Here is a 16,717-nt window from a genome sequence, read left to right as displayed (position 1 = left end):
TGCCGCCCTCACGAAGATGAGCACGGCCCTGTCTACTTGGAGAAGCGCGGTGAAGAGAATGATTGACAAAGGTGATAGTTATGAGAAGATCAAGGCGAAAAATCCTTCGATCAGCGAAGATGACTACAAGGAGTTCAAGATCAAGTGTGAGAGCAACGCAGCCGTGGAATCAAGTCAGTGGGGGAAAGAAATGCGGGAGTTGAACTTAGGGGTCCACCAACTCGGTCCCGGCGGTTACAGAGTGGTGGAACCTATATGGGACAAGGAGGACGCGGAGCGTGCCGAGCAAGGCCTACCACCCCGCTTCGAGAAATACAGTGACAAGCAGACTAGGAACTATGTCAGGGCCCGGTACAAGGTGGACCCGGTAACAAAGGAGCTTACCACGGATGCGAAGACCAGGGCGCTTGAGCTTGTTCTGGTAAGGAATACACCCCCGCGTAATTAGCTCCATATGGTTGCATTCTAATTAATGAAGCCAAATTTCTAAATGATTCACATTCCTTCCGCACGACACTGAAAGCAGTAGCGCGGGGTCGTCTCAGAGCTCCCCTTGGGACAACACTTTAAATAGGGCGTTGAACGTAATGAAAAACAAGGATAAGTCCAGTAAGCCGTCGTCAGCTGGTCGTGTGGCCGGCAAAGGCTTGTCCATGAAATGGTCGTCATACTATAACGTTGGTGGGCGAAAGGAGAGAAAGACCAACTTGGAAAGCCAGTCGCGCGAGGTTCAAGAACTCAGGGCACAAGTGGCGCGGATTCCGGAGATGGTCCAAGAGCAAGTGCGACACCAACTGGGAGGGGCGATCACCGCCATTGTGCCTACCTTGATTGAGGGGCTGCAGACGTGGATTGCGGGCGGCCAACAGGGGCCGCCCCCGGTTCCCAGCTTCACGGCCAGCAACTCGCACAACGCGTAGGCGGCGCCATTGGTGTCTCCGCCGCCGACACGGGCATTGGAGCTTATTAATGCACCCGGGTGTGCGAACAATACGTCGGCCGGCACCTCGGCAGCAAGCGGCCCCTCCGTCACTTGCACGCCCGCAGTTGGCGGTGCCTCAACATTAGCCGAGCTCGACGCCATCATGGTAACTAAGCCTCTCTCGGCCGATGGCTTCATCTCCTTGCCTTTGATTGGGCATCCCCTGACGCCCTACATGTTTTCGCAGGGCGCCGGCGCCAACGTTCCATGCACTCTCCTGTACTTCGTGGGCGGCGAGTTGATCGATGTCGCCAAGGGCAGAATCGTTCAACCGGGCAACCCCGTGTTCCACGGTAATCCGATGCCACCCATCGTGTATAGGGTTCAACTGGTTCGGGTGCTGCCAGGCTGCGACGACTTGTTACCTCCGTTCCGACCCGCTGGGGCCGACGAAGATGATGTGATGACCCTCAGCGCCTGCTTAAGCTGGTCCCTGCTTTGACCGAAGAGACAGATTCGTTTGGGGCCGGGGGACACCACCCCACAGACAACACCGCCAGTCGTGCCGGCGCCAAGCCATGGCAAGACCGCCGCAATGCTACCGGACATGCCGGACATGCATATGGCACAGGATCCGAACGACGACGACGGTACATTTACCAAGGTCGATAAGTACTTTGCCGAACATGGGTACGGTGAGGAATTCTTGGGGCCTCCTTCTCAAGAACCCAACCCTGCAAAAGACGACAGCGATCTAGCTGGTACCGCGGAGAAACCCAATTGCAACAGGAGTCGTCTGGCGTTCAGTTCTCAGGAGACGCCTCCAGCTGCCGCCTTCACCAAGCCTCAGATAGCCGAGGTGCGAAATATTATCAGCCCCAACACACTCAAGAAGGTGGTCCCTGAGCAAAACTCGATCCCATTACAACAACAGAAGAAGGGACGGAAAATAAAGACTAACAAGGGTGCGAGCCAGCCGGCACCGAGTATGATCCGTGCTCAGGACGGGCCACCTTCACCTAAGGATATCTCGAGGAGGGTGCATGTGGCGGGTAGGCCGATGCTACCGACTAATCTGCTCAATGCTGCAACCGGTGCTATGCGGAGTCTGCATGACATTGTTCTTTCTTTGGAGAAGCGACGTCTCTCCGAGAATGATGTGGCATACCTGGTTTTCGTGGCCAAGGTGCCAGAGGGCAAGGGCTTTGTCGATAGTGCCATCGGGGGTATGATCGTCCTGTGGTTTGCTGACATCTTCGCTATGTTTAACCTTCATCCGCTGCACTACACCTTCATTCGGCTATTTTCGCTGAGTATGGAGATGCGGATCATTAGAGACAAGACCCCGGACATCGTGATAGTCGACCCCTTCTATATGCGTGCCAAGATCTTGGGCAGCGCTGGGGGCCGGCATGTCGCGAGTTCATACCTCGAAGGCGTCATTCTGGCAAACCCAGATAAGGATAACTTCCTCGTGCCTTACTTTCCTGAGTAAGTTATCCCCTCACCGCCCCGTAACATATGATTTCTTAGATTTCGATCGTTCTTTTTTTTTTCTAACATTTCGTGTTTCGTGCAGTGACACACATTGCACACTCATCCTCTTAAGCCCGAAATATTCCACGACCACGTATTTCGACTCGGACCGTCAGTCGAAAAAAGACTACACAAATATCAAGAAAGTTCTTGATGAAGCTCTTCCCGGCTACGCCAGATCTGGAGGCACCTTCAGCAGGACAATTCGTTGGTACAACCAACACGTGTTCACCCACAATACGACGTTCCCCTGCGTCAAGCAGCCACCTGGCGATCAAAAGGATGCCTACTACGCCCTCCATCACATGCGGGCGATCATACGGGACAATAATCACCTTCGGCTACCAAATAATCTCAAAGATTGGACCCCGCGCTTGTCGGCAATCCAGGACGCGGACATCAGACAAGAATTCTTTCGCATCCAGTCGGAGTTTGCGGAAATCATCCATCAAGATGTCCTTCGTACCTTGGGGCATTTCTACCTCAGATTTCAACCGTCCAATAGTGAGATAGAAACAACGCTACAAATGCAGGCTGACAACGACCGCGATTTCATGACCATCACGAAAGACGGCGACTTCATCCACGCTCCGTGAATTGCTACTAATTCATGTTGTAACATTAAACTTTAATGAACTTGTATGTCTCTTTGGTTTGGACAGTCGTTCAACTTATATGTAATCGATGCTATTTATTAGTAGAACCATGAATTGTGCTGTTATAGTTGTAATATTAAACTTTAATGAACTTGTATGTCTCTGTGAATTGCTACTAACGTTTTGTTTGGCTAGTGTATAAAGATGCCGTCGTATGTCGTGTACAACACTACTAGGAAAAGGGCTATAGATAATATAGACACTAATGACGCACCAGACAAGTGGTGCGCCACTACTATATAGCAGTGGCGCACCATGTGCAGGCGCGTCATTAGTGTGATGGACACTAATGACGCACCACACACACGATGCGCCACTACTAACAAACTTTTTTTTCTTTTCCAAAAATACTAATGGCGCATACTAATGACGCACCACTCACCCAGTGCGCCACTACTATATATATCTATACCTAATAATAAAGCGGCTATTGATTCCGTCGGAAAACCCACCGCGGTATTTTTTTTTAAAAACTCTGTAATTTTTGTTATTCAACTCCGCTCCATCATTTATCTGCAACGTAAAAGGAAAAAACGACTCGTTGCAAAAATTATACCCGTACGCATCGCCTCCTCCGTTGATCCTGGACCACCCTGGCCTGTGCCCAGGCCGCCGCCACAACATTCGCCACCGCGGCCGAGATCAACTGCCACCGCTGCCGATCTCAACCCACCCGCCTCCGCGGCCGTACCTCTCCCCGCTCACTGCCCCCGTTGCGGCGCTCGAGCGCATCACGTCGATCCTGGTCCACCCTGGCCTGTGCCCAGGCCGCTGCCACACCACTCGCCGCCGCGGCCGACCTCAACCACCACTGTTGTCGATTCAACCCACCCGCTTCCACGGCCGTACCTCTGCCCGCTTGCTGCCCCCTTTTCGGCGCTCGAGCACAGCTTCTGGATCAAATCAACTCGACAGCTACAGTGACTGGGGATGATGCGCCTGCTCGATGCAGAACGGCGGCGGCGCGGCAGAGCGAAGTACTTGCAGGTGGAGTCGGGCCTCCATGGCTCACACAGGGAACTCCGAGGTTAGCGCGGCAACGACGACTTCTTATGGCCAGATAGAGGTGCCTAACCCTTGCTACCCTCATCGTATCCCCTCCTCCGGCAGGAACTCATTATCTGGTGAGATCCCCTCCCCATGCTTCCAACCGTGTGCCAAGCACCGGCAAGAAATTTTGTTTTATGGGGATTTGTTTGGTGATGAATGAATGTATTGAATGTAAGATTGTATTGTTGTAGAGACAGAGAATGAAACACCACCTTCAGTTTGTCATCTGATCCCACATTCCCTACCCCATGAGTGAAATAAGATAACAGTCCATTGATCAATTCACGTAACCTCTTTGTTTTGCTTTGCTTATCCCGCTCAATTTCTCATCATGATGGAATTAACAATGGACGGATTGATTTCTCAACAAAATATGATAGGACTGACTACATTAGTTAGTTAGCTTATTATTTTTATAAATTAAAATGATTATAAAAAAATTAAAAACGTGTGGTATTTTTTCTCTTCTGTTGCAACGCGCAGACCCTTTTGCTAGTATCTCCCCTAATAATAAAGCGCGCAACACTTTTGCCGTACGTCGCTGGCTATTTTGCAAAAATACCCCTCCCTTTTCTGGTATTTAACCCGCAGTACTTTTTAAGTCATAAAAAAACGTTTCGTTTATATCCCCTCACCGGCTTATCCATTGCCGTCCTGACCACCTTATCCATTGCCGTCCATGGCGTCCTTCCAGGCCGCAGGCGCGCGTAGCGTCGGGGAGCTTGTGGACGCGCTCGCCGCGCCCGGCCGCCCCGTGACCCGCGTCGTGTACACGATGCTCCTCCCGTGGGCCGCGGACGTGGCTCGCGAGAAAGGTCTGCCATTCGCGCTCTACTGGATCCAGCCGGCCGCCGTGCTCGCCGTCTACTACCACTACTTCCATGGCTACGCCGCCGTCGTGGCCGACCACCGCCACGACCCGTCGTTCGTCGTGCGGTTCCCGGGCCTCCCGCCGCAGGAGAAAATGGCGACCGAAGTGTTCCCAGGCGTGCCCTGCGCGTGCTGGGGCGGCGTGGGAGCAGGAAAGGACACCGCGACGGCAGCGGGGTTCCTTGGCAGTGCAGTGCCACCCATAGGCACTCCCTGCGGCGGCGCGAACGCCCGGCGGTCTCGTTGCCTGCACACGCGGCCTCCTCCATCCCAGTCCGTGTCCAACACGTCTCGATTTGGATGGACAGTCCGTGTCCTTGTTCAACTCAAATCAAGATTGTTGTTGGCTGTTATAAGAAGGGAGGGTCCTCGGCCTGAATCTCCGTCAGCTCCTATTTTGGACGAAGCATCCCATGTCGCCAACAAGTTCGCCACAGGAAGAAGCGTCGAGTTCGTCGGAGAAAGAAGCGCCGACTTTGCCGGAGGTAGAAGATCATCCGCCGAGCACTCCAATGTCGCCTGCTACGGCTACACCAGAGGTATTTTTCTTTCCCCTAGCTCTGCCAGACCGTTGGCGTTGGCTGAATCTTTCTCGACCTTGTTACTTGACTTGTAGTAGTAGTTTCTTCACCAGCACTAACTGAAACAAATTACATTAACTGAATCTTTTTCAGTGTACACTAGCACTCCAGGGAAAGCTTTTAAGGATTACATAGCAAGCATACATGTTACCAGCCTATATATTACTCATAGACTCACAATAATCTGCTTCTTGTAAGTATTGGTCGTCGATAAGTTGTTGCAGATATTACTATCCTCTTAGCACATGCAGAACACAACCAGCCATCAGATGACACCTCCTTTTACCATACTTGTCGTCAGTGGCGGAGGCAGAAATAATTTTTAGATGTGGCGGAGTTTATAAAGGAGTGAAAGAATGTATAATATAACTATGTGCCCCTTCTTCTCCTTGGCCCGCTGGCCAATGGGCATTGCCAAGTGCACACTCGGCCGTCTTAGCGCGAAATGCTAAATGGAACACAAAAAAATAACAAATGCAGATAACCAAATTGTTTCCCAATTTTTAAGAGAGATACTAAGGATTGAGAAAACAAATGTGGTCCTATTTTTTGTAACCAAACGAAAGTACTGATTCATCTCGTACATAAATTTCAGGACTAGCAAAGACCTAGAAAAGAAAGATGAAAACATAGCTTTAAACCTTGTTCTGTACTGTAATTACCATGTACAATCCAAATGGCAACATGTAACCTTGAATGTATGACTTGAAGAAATACCCCACTCTGGCTACCACACATTTCCAACCTTTTTTTTCACTTATCCGACTGCCTTAGTCTAAACAGAATGACTATTTATTTAATCTGTAATTCACGAATGATCAGTGGAGGAACAAATAATAAATATGGATAAATTATATTGTTGCGTCATGGTTCATTTGGTCAACAAGCACATACGTATCAAATTTTCAAATCTATATGAAATCTGCATGGCTCACCAACCCACATATCAGCATGTTCGGATGTTCCCCGCAGAACATAGGAGGACGCCGATCTTCATCTGCTGGACGCCGCCGTGCTCCGCTACTTCGCGCCCTAGGGTTAGGAATTAGGATCCTCGTTGCCTTGACTGCCTCAGCCCAGGGTTAACCTTAACAGCGTTCTTTAATGACTTTCTACAGGCTGGGCCACAAAGCTCACAATTGCACCACAACTTACCTATCCAATTCAACAGGCCCAAGGCCCAAATAACGTTTCGCCATCTTCTTCCTCCCCACTACTCACCACAGAAGAGAAATCATGAACTTCCATCCATGGCGGCAGCTGCAATTTGCAGCAGCTAGTAGCAGATAAACACATTAAAAAATGGAAAAAATCAAAGCAGGACGGATCCCAACTCTACTTACCTAGTCTATAACAAACTCAAACCAAAGAACAAAGACATATAGTATATATATGTAGAAGTTTTGCCGAATCTTAGGTATGGCGGCTGCCAAATCTCGCCATATAGCTGGCTTCGCCCCTGCTTGTCGTAGTAGTTTCTTTTTTGTAGGCAAGTTTTCAGTGAGTTAAGATAGAGGACTTTCCAAATCAATACAAATTTTAGTGGGGTTTCACAACACATGTTAGCATCCAAGGGGATGGTGGTGTGCAGTTTTCAACTTGGATAAGGAATAAGCAGATGCCCATACAAGAAATTATCTATAATGATCTCAATTTAACGGGAATGTTATAGTACAACTGCTATACCAAAATAAGCCTAAGCACACTGATAGACGAATGACAAATAAATATAAGCAACAGAAACAACAGAAAGATGCTGCTGGAGATTACGTTGTTAATAGCCCAGACATCTGGATGCGCATTTGTAGAGCCCGGATAGTCCAAATCTGCCCCAACCGCAAGAACAATGCTTGAGCAATGAGCATGGCTAGGAATTGAATACCGAAACACAGCTGCAAATAATTGGGAATACAACAGCTGCACTCGCATACAAAAATAAACAAGCGACGGCATGGACATCAACACTTTGTTGTTTCATCATATTCTAACCAGCAGGTGAACAAAAAACAAACAAGGAAAAGGGGTGCCCCAGGTCCAATGTTCTAGAAGAAAAATGCTCTTGTCAAAGGAAAAGATCAACATTGGCAGCACTAATATAATTGAGCAGATAATCAAAGCTTATCCTGGTGACGCTTGTGCCCAGATTTTTGGGCCTAATTTCTGTACATTCTGCTGAAGCTTCTTTGCTTCTTCAATAGCTTGTGCCGCCTCTGATTTCTTGCCCAGATTTTTGGGCCTAATTTCTGTACATTCTGTTGAAGCTTCTTTGCTTCTTCAATAGCTTGTGCCGCCTCTGATTTCTTGTTCTCAAAGAGCATTTTGTCCTTTTTCATTGTCCTTAACTGATTAAAAAGAACATCTTTTACTGAATAAACATCTTCACTGGCTGGCCAACTTTACTAAAAGAACAAATAACACGTGAACAGAGGATACAGTCCAGGCATCTTAGATTTCATACAGATTAACCATTTGCACTGAGTTCTAATGGTTATTACTTAGTTCGTTCACTATATTTATTACTTGTACCGATTATTAATGTACTGCCATTATCTTCTTAGCTAGAAGGTTTGTACATGATTGCAGCGTATTAACATGATTAATACAGTTTGTGTTGCCATTTTGGCTAAGTTGATTGATGAAATGTTGTGCTTCTTTTGTTTCTGGCATGCTGTTAGCTTCCACATTCAATTTGTGACAACAAAATGCATTCACTCAGGATACTGTACTATGTATACCAATAAAATTTGCATATAAACTAAATTCTGTTAGATGATGCATGGTGCGTGATTAAAGACGTGCATGTAATAAATCAACTTCTGAATTTATTGATTGTTGATTGTCAAGGTTCTAGGTTAGTACATTAGGACTACAAGTTTGTCTTCTCTGGTCCCTCTTGCACCATATATACCGAGAGGCTTTATCATTTACTCTGAAAGATTTTTTTAACCTTTTTCACGTGTTTGAATTCACTCTGTGGTCATGTGTTCTTAAATTATATCTTGATCCTTCTAGCTATTGAGTGGTTTCTTCCTGATTTCGCACCATACAGCTCTCTTTTCTCGTGTTCATCCTTCATTTAAAATGTTTAAATTTATTGTCCCATATTAATATGTATGAATCTGATCTGTGTTTCTTCGAATTTTAAGAAATGTCATGTATAATGTTCAAGTTTTTTTTTCGTTTGCATGAACGGTATAGTTCAAAATAGTTTGTATGATGTATCATTTTCTATGCATTCGCCTTCTAACAAGCTCTGTTTTAACGAAGTTTTCTAATCATGCTATTATTTTGAGTGACTGCAGGCTGGTCCGAATGAGGAAAACTACATTGGCCGGATTACAGAGTTTTTTGAAGGGACAGATAATGGATTATATTTCACATGCCGTTGGTTTTTCCGTGTGGAAGATACGGTATGTGTCATGGAGGTGTTTTTTTCCTAAACAACAATTCAGCACCTGCCTAAGGCAAATTTGCAGGTTATCTCACAGGAGTTGCTGGATGTCCATGATCATAATCATGACCCAAAGCGTGTATTCCTTTCAGAGGAAAAGAATGACAATGTCATTGAGTCAATAATTTCTAAAGTAAATATCATTTATGTTGAACCAAGTGTAAGTTATTTGTTCTTTCTTTCAAGCAAAAGAATTTTTACCACATAGTAGTTGTCATGCTACTACTGATCTTTTTGTTGTTATTTTGTGAAACATTTACAGAAGACACCTCAAGAAAGAGATCAGTTAATATCAAATTCTGATTTGTATTACGAAATGTCTTACTCGGTTGCATATTCAACATTTGAAACTATTCCAGCAGGTAACCATCTCTGGAATTACTTAGATCTGTTGCAATCATAATATGTATACCACTTAGTTTATTTTTTATTACTTGTAAGCATCTTAAAAGATATATAGACTTGGATGGCGTGATCATGAACTTAACTGAACTTGTACAGGACAATACCGATTTAATACATCTCAATTAGTACAACTTGTACATGACAGTATTGATAAACATTGTATACCATGAAAAATCATGTCATGTTTATTCTGTTGTAGAAAATGATGGTGCAACAGACAGTGAAGTAGCATAAGATATTTCCTGTGAAGAGGGGAAACCAGTGGCTGACCCTGCGGCATCATCTGGTGCACGAAGGGAAACAACAACTCTGCTGGATCTTTACTCTGGATGTGGTGCCATGTCAACCGGGCTTTGCCTGGGTGCTGCATTGTCCGGCATAAATCTAAATACTGTACGTTTTGTGACTATGACGTCTTAATACTTTAGCTGACCCTAAAGGTATCATAACTGACAATCTTAATGTTGTTCTTGTGCAGAAATGGGCTGCGGACATGAATGAATATGCTTGTGAAAGTCTAAAGCATAACCATCCTAGCACCCAGGCGCCTAATGCAAACATACAGATACAAGTTCATAAGTCAGGAGCAAATCCTTTTTCCGGTCCTAAGATAAAATTTATATTTCCAATTGTTGCATCTATTACTTCTTAGTAAGTTGTTGGTTATTTCCAAGAAGCAGTTTAAGTAGCAAGTTTTCTCGTTTGTTGGTTGTACAACACTAACACTAATTGACACCCAGCCATGACCATCGATTTAATTTTATTTTTAGTTTCCTATTATTTTTCTAGCTAAGTGAAATATATCTGAAGCTATTTACACCCGGCGCAACGCACGAGCCCATTGCAATGTGGTTTTTAGTGGTATTATTTCAGGTGTCTAAGCCTATATTTATTTTTTTACACCCGATGCAACGCACGGGCCCTTTTGCTAGGATTGCAGCAGTATGTTGTATCACCTATTTGTGAGATTGTAACTTTCCCTATTTTTCGTGACATTAGTTTAAAAAAATTCATGGTTTTACACATGTTCACACAATTGTGTTTCAAAAAAATATGTTTGCACTTGTTTTAAAATCATAAGAATTCTAAAAAATCCATTTTTACTAAAAAAATATTTTAAAATGTACAAAAAAATTAAAACATTCTTTAAAGAAAAAACATCTGTTGAAGGATGTTTTTTTAGAGAAATGTTCTGCTTTTCATAAACATTTAAGATTATTAAAGAAGTGTTCCAATTTTGATGTAAACCTTAACTTCTATTAAAAATAAGGAAATTTTCATGTTTAAAAAAAACCATTGACAAACTATTCCATGCAAAACTTCTCTTCCATATGATGAAGAACGCTAAGTTGGCTTCTTCACGTCCAAACTTGATTCTACAAAAAGCAATAATCACTTTTACCTTATTACCGATGTCTATTAAAATTGGATATATAAAATGATGCACAATGAAATATAAAGCTGGTTGTGCCTCTTTCTTCGCCCGGTGCAACGCACGTGCATTTATACTAGTATATGAGGGTGTTTGGATCACTAGAGACTAGAGACTAGTAGTAGTCACCTTTAGTCAGTAAACCTCCAAACACCCCTGACTAATGGGTGACTAAAACTAGTTTAGTCCCTAGTCACCCCACCTCCAACTTTTACTGACTAAAGTCTCTTCTCTAATTAATTGGCGGGCCCATCCTGTTGCAGGCTCATCCTCCCATGCGGGCACGCCAATGAAATGGAGATAAATGAAAGGAAGAGAGAATAATTTAATACTGAAACATTTAATGCTAACTAGTAGTAGTCATCTTCCAAACAGGGCCTGACTATAAATTTCTAGTCTGACTACTACTAGTTACATGACTAGAGAGTATCCAAACACCCTCTATATATATATTTACAAAACTACTAATGGCGCACCAGCTGGTGCGCCATTAATAACCAAAGACCCTTTTTTCTTTGTCTACTCCTCTCACGGACGCGACGCAGCCGTCTTCCCATCCCCCTCCCCTCCCGCCGCCGCCGCGCCGCTCCTCCGGTAGGATAGGAGCCACCGCGAGAGGCTGGTTCAGCTGGTGCGGCCCGGGGGAAGGAGAAAAGCCGCTTCTTGGCCAGTTTGAGGTTGAGAGATGGAGTCAGCCGGCGGCGTCGGCGGGCTGGGCAGCATGCGCGCGGTGCTCGCCATCCTCCAGTGGTGGGGCTTCAACGTCTACGTCATCATCATCAACAAGTGGATCTTCCAGGTACCCCGCCCCCCTTCTCACCGTCTCCCCCTCTCGCCGCCGCCGGCCGGCCCGCCCGGCCGCCGCCTCCATTGCTCGGATCTGCGGGTCAGGGCGCCGCCGCGCCCCGCACTCCGACCTGATTCGGTGCTAATGCTAGGCAGCGACACCCACAAGGAGCATGAGGAGGAGCAATCGATAGTAACGCGTGGCTCTCCTTGCCCCCAATGGGGGAAAAAAGGCCCGCTCTTTCTGCCGTTTCCATAGATTCATACCACTACTAGAAGAAGAGCACATTCACTGGACCTAGTGCTTCAGACTGATTTTGAGATGTTGTCCCCTTGAGCACTTCAGCTCACCACATCCACCTGCAATCCTTAGTAGTAATAATGTCTTGCACCTGCAACCGGGACTCGAGTAGCTCTTGGTTTTCATACGGCTTCGTGTTCTCGCCGCAAAAATGGAGTGAATGAGCTAGTCCTGAACGATACGATTAATTTACGCTGCATCCCTAAACCATATGCACGAGAACAATGGCCTCCTTTCCAGTTCCAGAGAGCAATGTGTTTGTTTGGTGATACTATGACACTAACCTTTCTTTTCCTGCAGAAGCTGGATTTCAAGTTCCCCCTGACGGTGTCCTGCATCCACTTCATATGCTCCTCCATCAGGGCTTACGTCGCGATCCACGTGTTCAAGGCGAAGCCGCTGATTCAGGTCGAGCCGGAGGACCGCTGGAAGAGGATCTTCCCCATGTCCTTCGTGTTCTGCATGAACATCGTACTAGGAAATGTTAGCCTGCGCTACATCCCGGTCTCCTTCATGCAGACTATCAAATCCTTCACCCCTGCAACCACAGGTACCATACGGTCATTCTGCGCTCTTACTACCCACCTCAGAATTTCGAAGACAGAAGTTAGCCAAGACCCTACGTTGCTTAATTTTTGTTGAATCCTACCTCTGTAATCTTGCGTTGAATATAATCAGGTCGTTGTATTTACTTGACTCTCTGAATGATCGTAGATGCTGTTATATTGACATTTATTTGAATCGTACAACTAATGTTTATTTTGGTGTAGGGGCCACAATATGTATGCACCAATTTTTGGACCTTTACATGCTTGTCATGCAGTGGGATACAGTGAGTATCTTACATCTTTGGGGATTCGCCAGCGTCCTGCCCCATGGGACAGGCCCAGCAACGAGCCGGACTCATTAATTACCTGATGACAAAATTTACAGGATTTCCCAGTGCTTTGCTTTTCTTGTCTGCATAAGGTGGTCCAATCCAATGGTCGGTATACAGTGAATCCTTGGTATAGCAATAACTGAATCGTCAATATTTCATTATTCTCCGAAGGGATCCTGATGTAGACAAACTATGTGATGTGCAGGATATTGGTGGCCCTGTACTGATAATTCCTATCGTAATTTCTCAAGTTCTCCTATGTATGCGCTTAGAGGTTTGCTCAGTTCCATTTTCCCAAATGTTTTTCTTCGTCAAAATTGATTGGTAGCACTATTTTACCATCTTTTCGTGCTTTCAACTTCTGTTCAATGTGATACGGCATATGTAATCTCTGAGCTGACTGCCAATATCCTATGCATTCTGTCCTGCACATAAATTGTGGCACCACATGTGAACTATTGATTCCATTTTTGTGTTATGAATTTGAAGGTGCAAGCTTGTAGTCACCTATTGTCTGTGAAGGTCAATATGATTATTAACTGTGTTGAAATATTGTTCAACTGCTAGTCTAAGTACATTTTGCCTGTCTATATTCTTTGCAGGGTACTCCATCTTATGCACAGTTTATCCCAGTTGGAGCTATTTTCTCACCTATACTTTTGCTCCAAGTGGTTGCTGTATTGTTTGCCGCTTGGAGATTCTTTGAAAGGCTTGTTATTAAATTACAAGATGGAATTGTTAGTGAAAGATATATTTCTGTCTCATCAAAGATTGATGAGTTGCTTATGATGGTACAATATGGTTCAAGGTTCTAAATGCTCTTTGTTTTCTCACTTCATTACCTCCTCCTTGTACAGTAAAAGCTGTATATTTATGACAGGAATTATGACTGGAGTCTCATTTGGTTAATTTCTACTGCTGTTCAGGCTCATTATTGACGAAGATAGCAAAGAGGAACAAGCACATTTATGCTATACAAATAACATTGGGTATTCACTAGGAAAATTGCCCAAGCCAAGTGAATTAATTTTCACAGTTCATTAGTATTGCAATTTTATGGTGGGAGTGTCTCCCCAGAAATCTCTACTCCTAAGGTAACCATTTTTTTCTCCATGCATATGATTCTCCAACTACCGTTGTTTAGAGCAGTGTGCTGTTTGCAGACCTTTTATGGCTTTGGTACATTAATCTGGGCATCTTCGTTTTCTGTTTGAATTTTGTAGCTTGAAAGCTTACCTGCTATGGTTGGTGGGGTTTATTCGGAGGATAACAACCTGCAGCTTGAGGCAACGACACAATTCCGCAAGTTGCTTTCTATAGGTACTAACTTCTCACTTTTTGTTTGTTTGTAAAACTAATCTTTTATATCACTCAGTTAGTGAACGTTAACTGAGGTTGTCATTTGTATCAATCAGAAAGGAGCCCCCCAATCGAAGAAGTTATCCAATCAGGCGTTGTTCCTCGATTTGTGCAGTTTCTTACTAGGGAGGATTTCCCCCAACTCCAGGTGGGTGTCAACGTAATCTTTTTTTTGTAATCTGGTAGTCAGGACACTTTCCAACTAGACTTCTCACACCAATATTCCTTGGTAATATTCATGAATGTGAAAATGCTGCTGGTATAGTTTCTTTCTACGTCTGAAACCTGGATTATATGCAATTTTCAAGGACCATGTAAAGTCTAAAACTCTTAATATTTTTTTGAGACAGTTCTATGCTGACATATAGTGTGTGCACTATGGCTTCTTATTATATTTTGAGTCTTTGATGAATGAAGAATTTGATTTTCTAAAGCAGAAATTTAATAGTCATGTCAAGGCAGCAATTGTATAGGAAGATATTGCTAGTGTGTGCACTATGGCTTCTTATTATATTTTGAGTTTTTGATGAATGAAGAATTTGATTTTCTAAAGCAGAAATTTAATAGTCATGTCAAGGCAGCGATTGTAGGAAGATACATATACACATATATCTAAATGGTACTCCTGCTCCATAGGCTTTATAATAACTAATTCATCCAAATATGGGAACCCTTCCACTATTTCAGTGTTATCACTGTTGTTCATTTAAAAAAATGTTACTGTTGTTATAAGCATGTGCGTATACTTCTTGATGTTGGGCTCAACATTCTGTTGACTGCATACCCACGTTATGCATGTGTCCATCGAGGTAACATCGATGGATCTGCGTATTTTAGTTCTGAGTGTAGAAACAAGTACTTGTTTTGGGTTGGTGACATTACTTACATGAGCTGTATATTATTCAGGGTCCTCATTCAAGAGATGAAGCATTGTCTACCACGAGCTCTGAAGGAAGTGGTGTGAAGGCTGAAGGTGGCCCAACAGAGCCTGCATCGGTTCCCAAAGCATAATAGGTAATCAACGTTGTGGACCGATGGCTGTAAATCCAGAAGTGGATGATTTGCATAACTGGATACAGACATGCACCTTGTGATCTATTGAATATGTAATATATTGTTGTTGTTGTTGTGATCTATTGGATATGTAATATATTGTTGTGATCTATATTGTTGTTGTCGTGATATATTGAATATGTAATATATTGTTGTTGCCGTTATGTATAAATCGTGTGCCCGTTCGCACTCGACTTACATGGGGACATTCGGCTTATATGTAAGCCGAGTGTTTTCGCTATTGCTCTCGGCTTATCCCGGATAAGCCGGTCCTTAGTAAGGCGTGTGTTATAGGCCGAGGAAAACACTCGGCTTATATGTAAACCGAGTGTAAACCGTTGTAAGCCGAGTGTTTCGGGCACTCGGCTTATAAGTTTTTTCCTGTAGTGTGTGCTCTCTATATTCTGTGCAGTAATATGTTTTGTAACCTGTGCAAATATCATAAATGAAAAAAAATAATACCTAATATTCATACTAGTGGCACACCACTCAGCACTTTAGTGACGCACTGTAAAAAGCACAGTAGTGGCGCATCGTCAACTAGTGCGCCATTAGTAAGCTAGAGCACATGGGTAAATATGGCCCCCTGGGAGGCATACTAATGACGCACCATGGGCTATACTAATGGAGCACTGCCTGGTGCGCCATTAGTATATTAGTATACCAGATACTAATGACGCACCAGGTGCGTCATTAGTAAAAAATTCTAATGGCGTGATGCTAGTGGCGCACCTGTAGTGCGCCATTAGTAGCCAAAATAGGTGCGCCACTAGCAGGCCTTTTCCTAGTAGTGCAAGGGTAAGGTTCCCGGAGTCTACGACGACTGGGAGGAGTGTCGGAGACAGGTTCACCGTTTTAGCGGTAACAGTTACAAAGGGTACACCATTAGGGCAGAAGCGGAAGTTAGATACGCGCGCTATCTAGCCGGAGAGAGGAGGGAGCGTTGGAGGAACTGGATGAAGACCAGTTTCATCGCGATTATGCTCATCGTGATGACCGCAGCTCTCTTCTATGTGATGGTAGTTTAGATGATCGATATCGACTTGTAATGTGAAGACAAACTCGCGGTCCCGAGACTTGTAATGTTCTAACTTTGTTCGGTATTTTAAATTCGGAGACTAATATGATGAATTGTATTCGGAGACTAATCTTCTATTGTATTCGATAAATCTGTTGTTTATATGTTGTGCTCTCTATATTCTGTGCAGTAAAAATATTTTGTAACCTGTGCAAATATCAGAAAATAATAAAATAATAATACCTAATATTCATACTAGTGGCGCACCACTCAGCACTTTAGTGGCGCACCGCAAAAAGCACACTAGTGACGCATCGTCAACTAGTGCGCCATTAGTAAGTCAGAGCACATGGATAAATATGGCCTCCTGGGAGGCATACTAATGGCGCACCATGAGCTATACTAATGGCGCGCTGC

The 16,717-nt window shown here is 44.5% G+C and overlaps 1 protein-coding gene across 3 annotated transcripts; it reads left to right on the top strand.

Moving 5' to 3' along the window:
* Positions 1–11,467: 11,467 nt before the first annotated feature.
* On the top strand, positions 11,468–15,363 carry LOC123431150 (UDP-galactose transporter 1-like). Of its 3 annotated transcripts, none has more exons than XM_045114985.1 (10): positions 11,468–11,702; positions 12,291–12,540; positions 12,761–12,822; positions 12,924–12,975; positions 13,076–13,144; positions 13,473–13,661; positions 13,797–13,964; positions 14,094–14,190; positions 14,286–14,377; positions 15,136–15,363. In XM_045114985.1, exons 1-6 carry the CDS (start codon positions 11,589–11,591, stop codon positions 13,574–13,576), a joined length of 651 nt encoding a protein of 216 aa, XP_044970920.1. In that variant the 5' UTR covers positions 11,468–11,588; the 3' UTR covers positions 13,577–13,661; positions 13,797–13,964; positions 14,094–14,190; positions 14,286–14,377; positions 15,136–15,363. The 3 variants fall into 3 exon arrangements, with proteins under 3 accessions (XP_044970920.1, XP_044970919.1, XP_044970921.1); XM_045114984.1 differs by having other exon boundaries at positions 13,473–13,678; XM_045114986.1 differs by lacking the exons at positions 13,797–13,964; positions 14,094–14,190; positions 14,286–14,377; positions 15,136–15,363 and having other exon boundaries at positions 12,924–12,997; positions 13,473–13,565.
* The last annotated feature ends 1,354 nt before the right edge of the window (positions 15,364–16,717 follow it).

The sequence above is a fragment of the Hordeum vulgare genome, chromosome 2H (genome assembly GCF_904849725.1).
Source record: "Hordeum vulgare subsp. vulgare chromosome 2H, MorexV3_pseudomolecules_assembly, whole genome shotgun sequence".
Lineage (NCBI taxonomy): Eukaryota > Viridiplantae > Streptophyta > Magnoliopsida > Poales > Poaceae > Hordeum > Hordeum vulgare.
The sequence above is the reverse complement of the archived record's forward strand: the minus strand, read 5'-3'. Positions and strand labels throughout refer to the sequence as shown.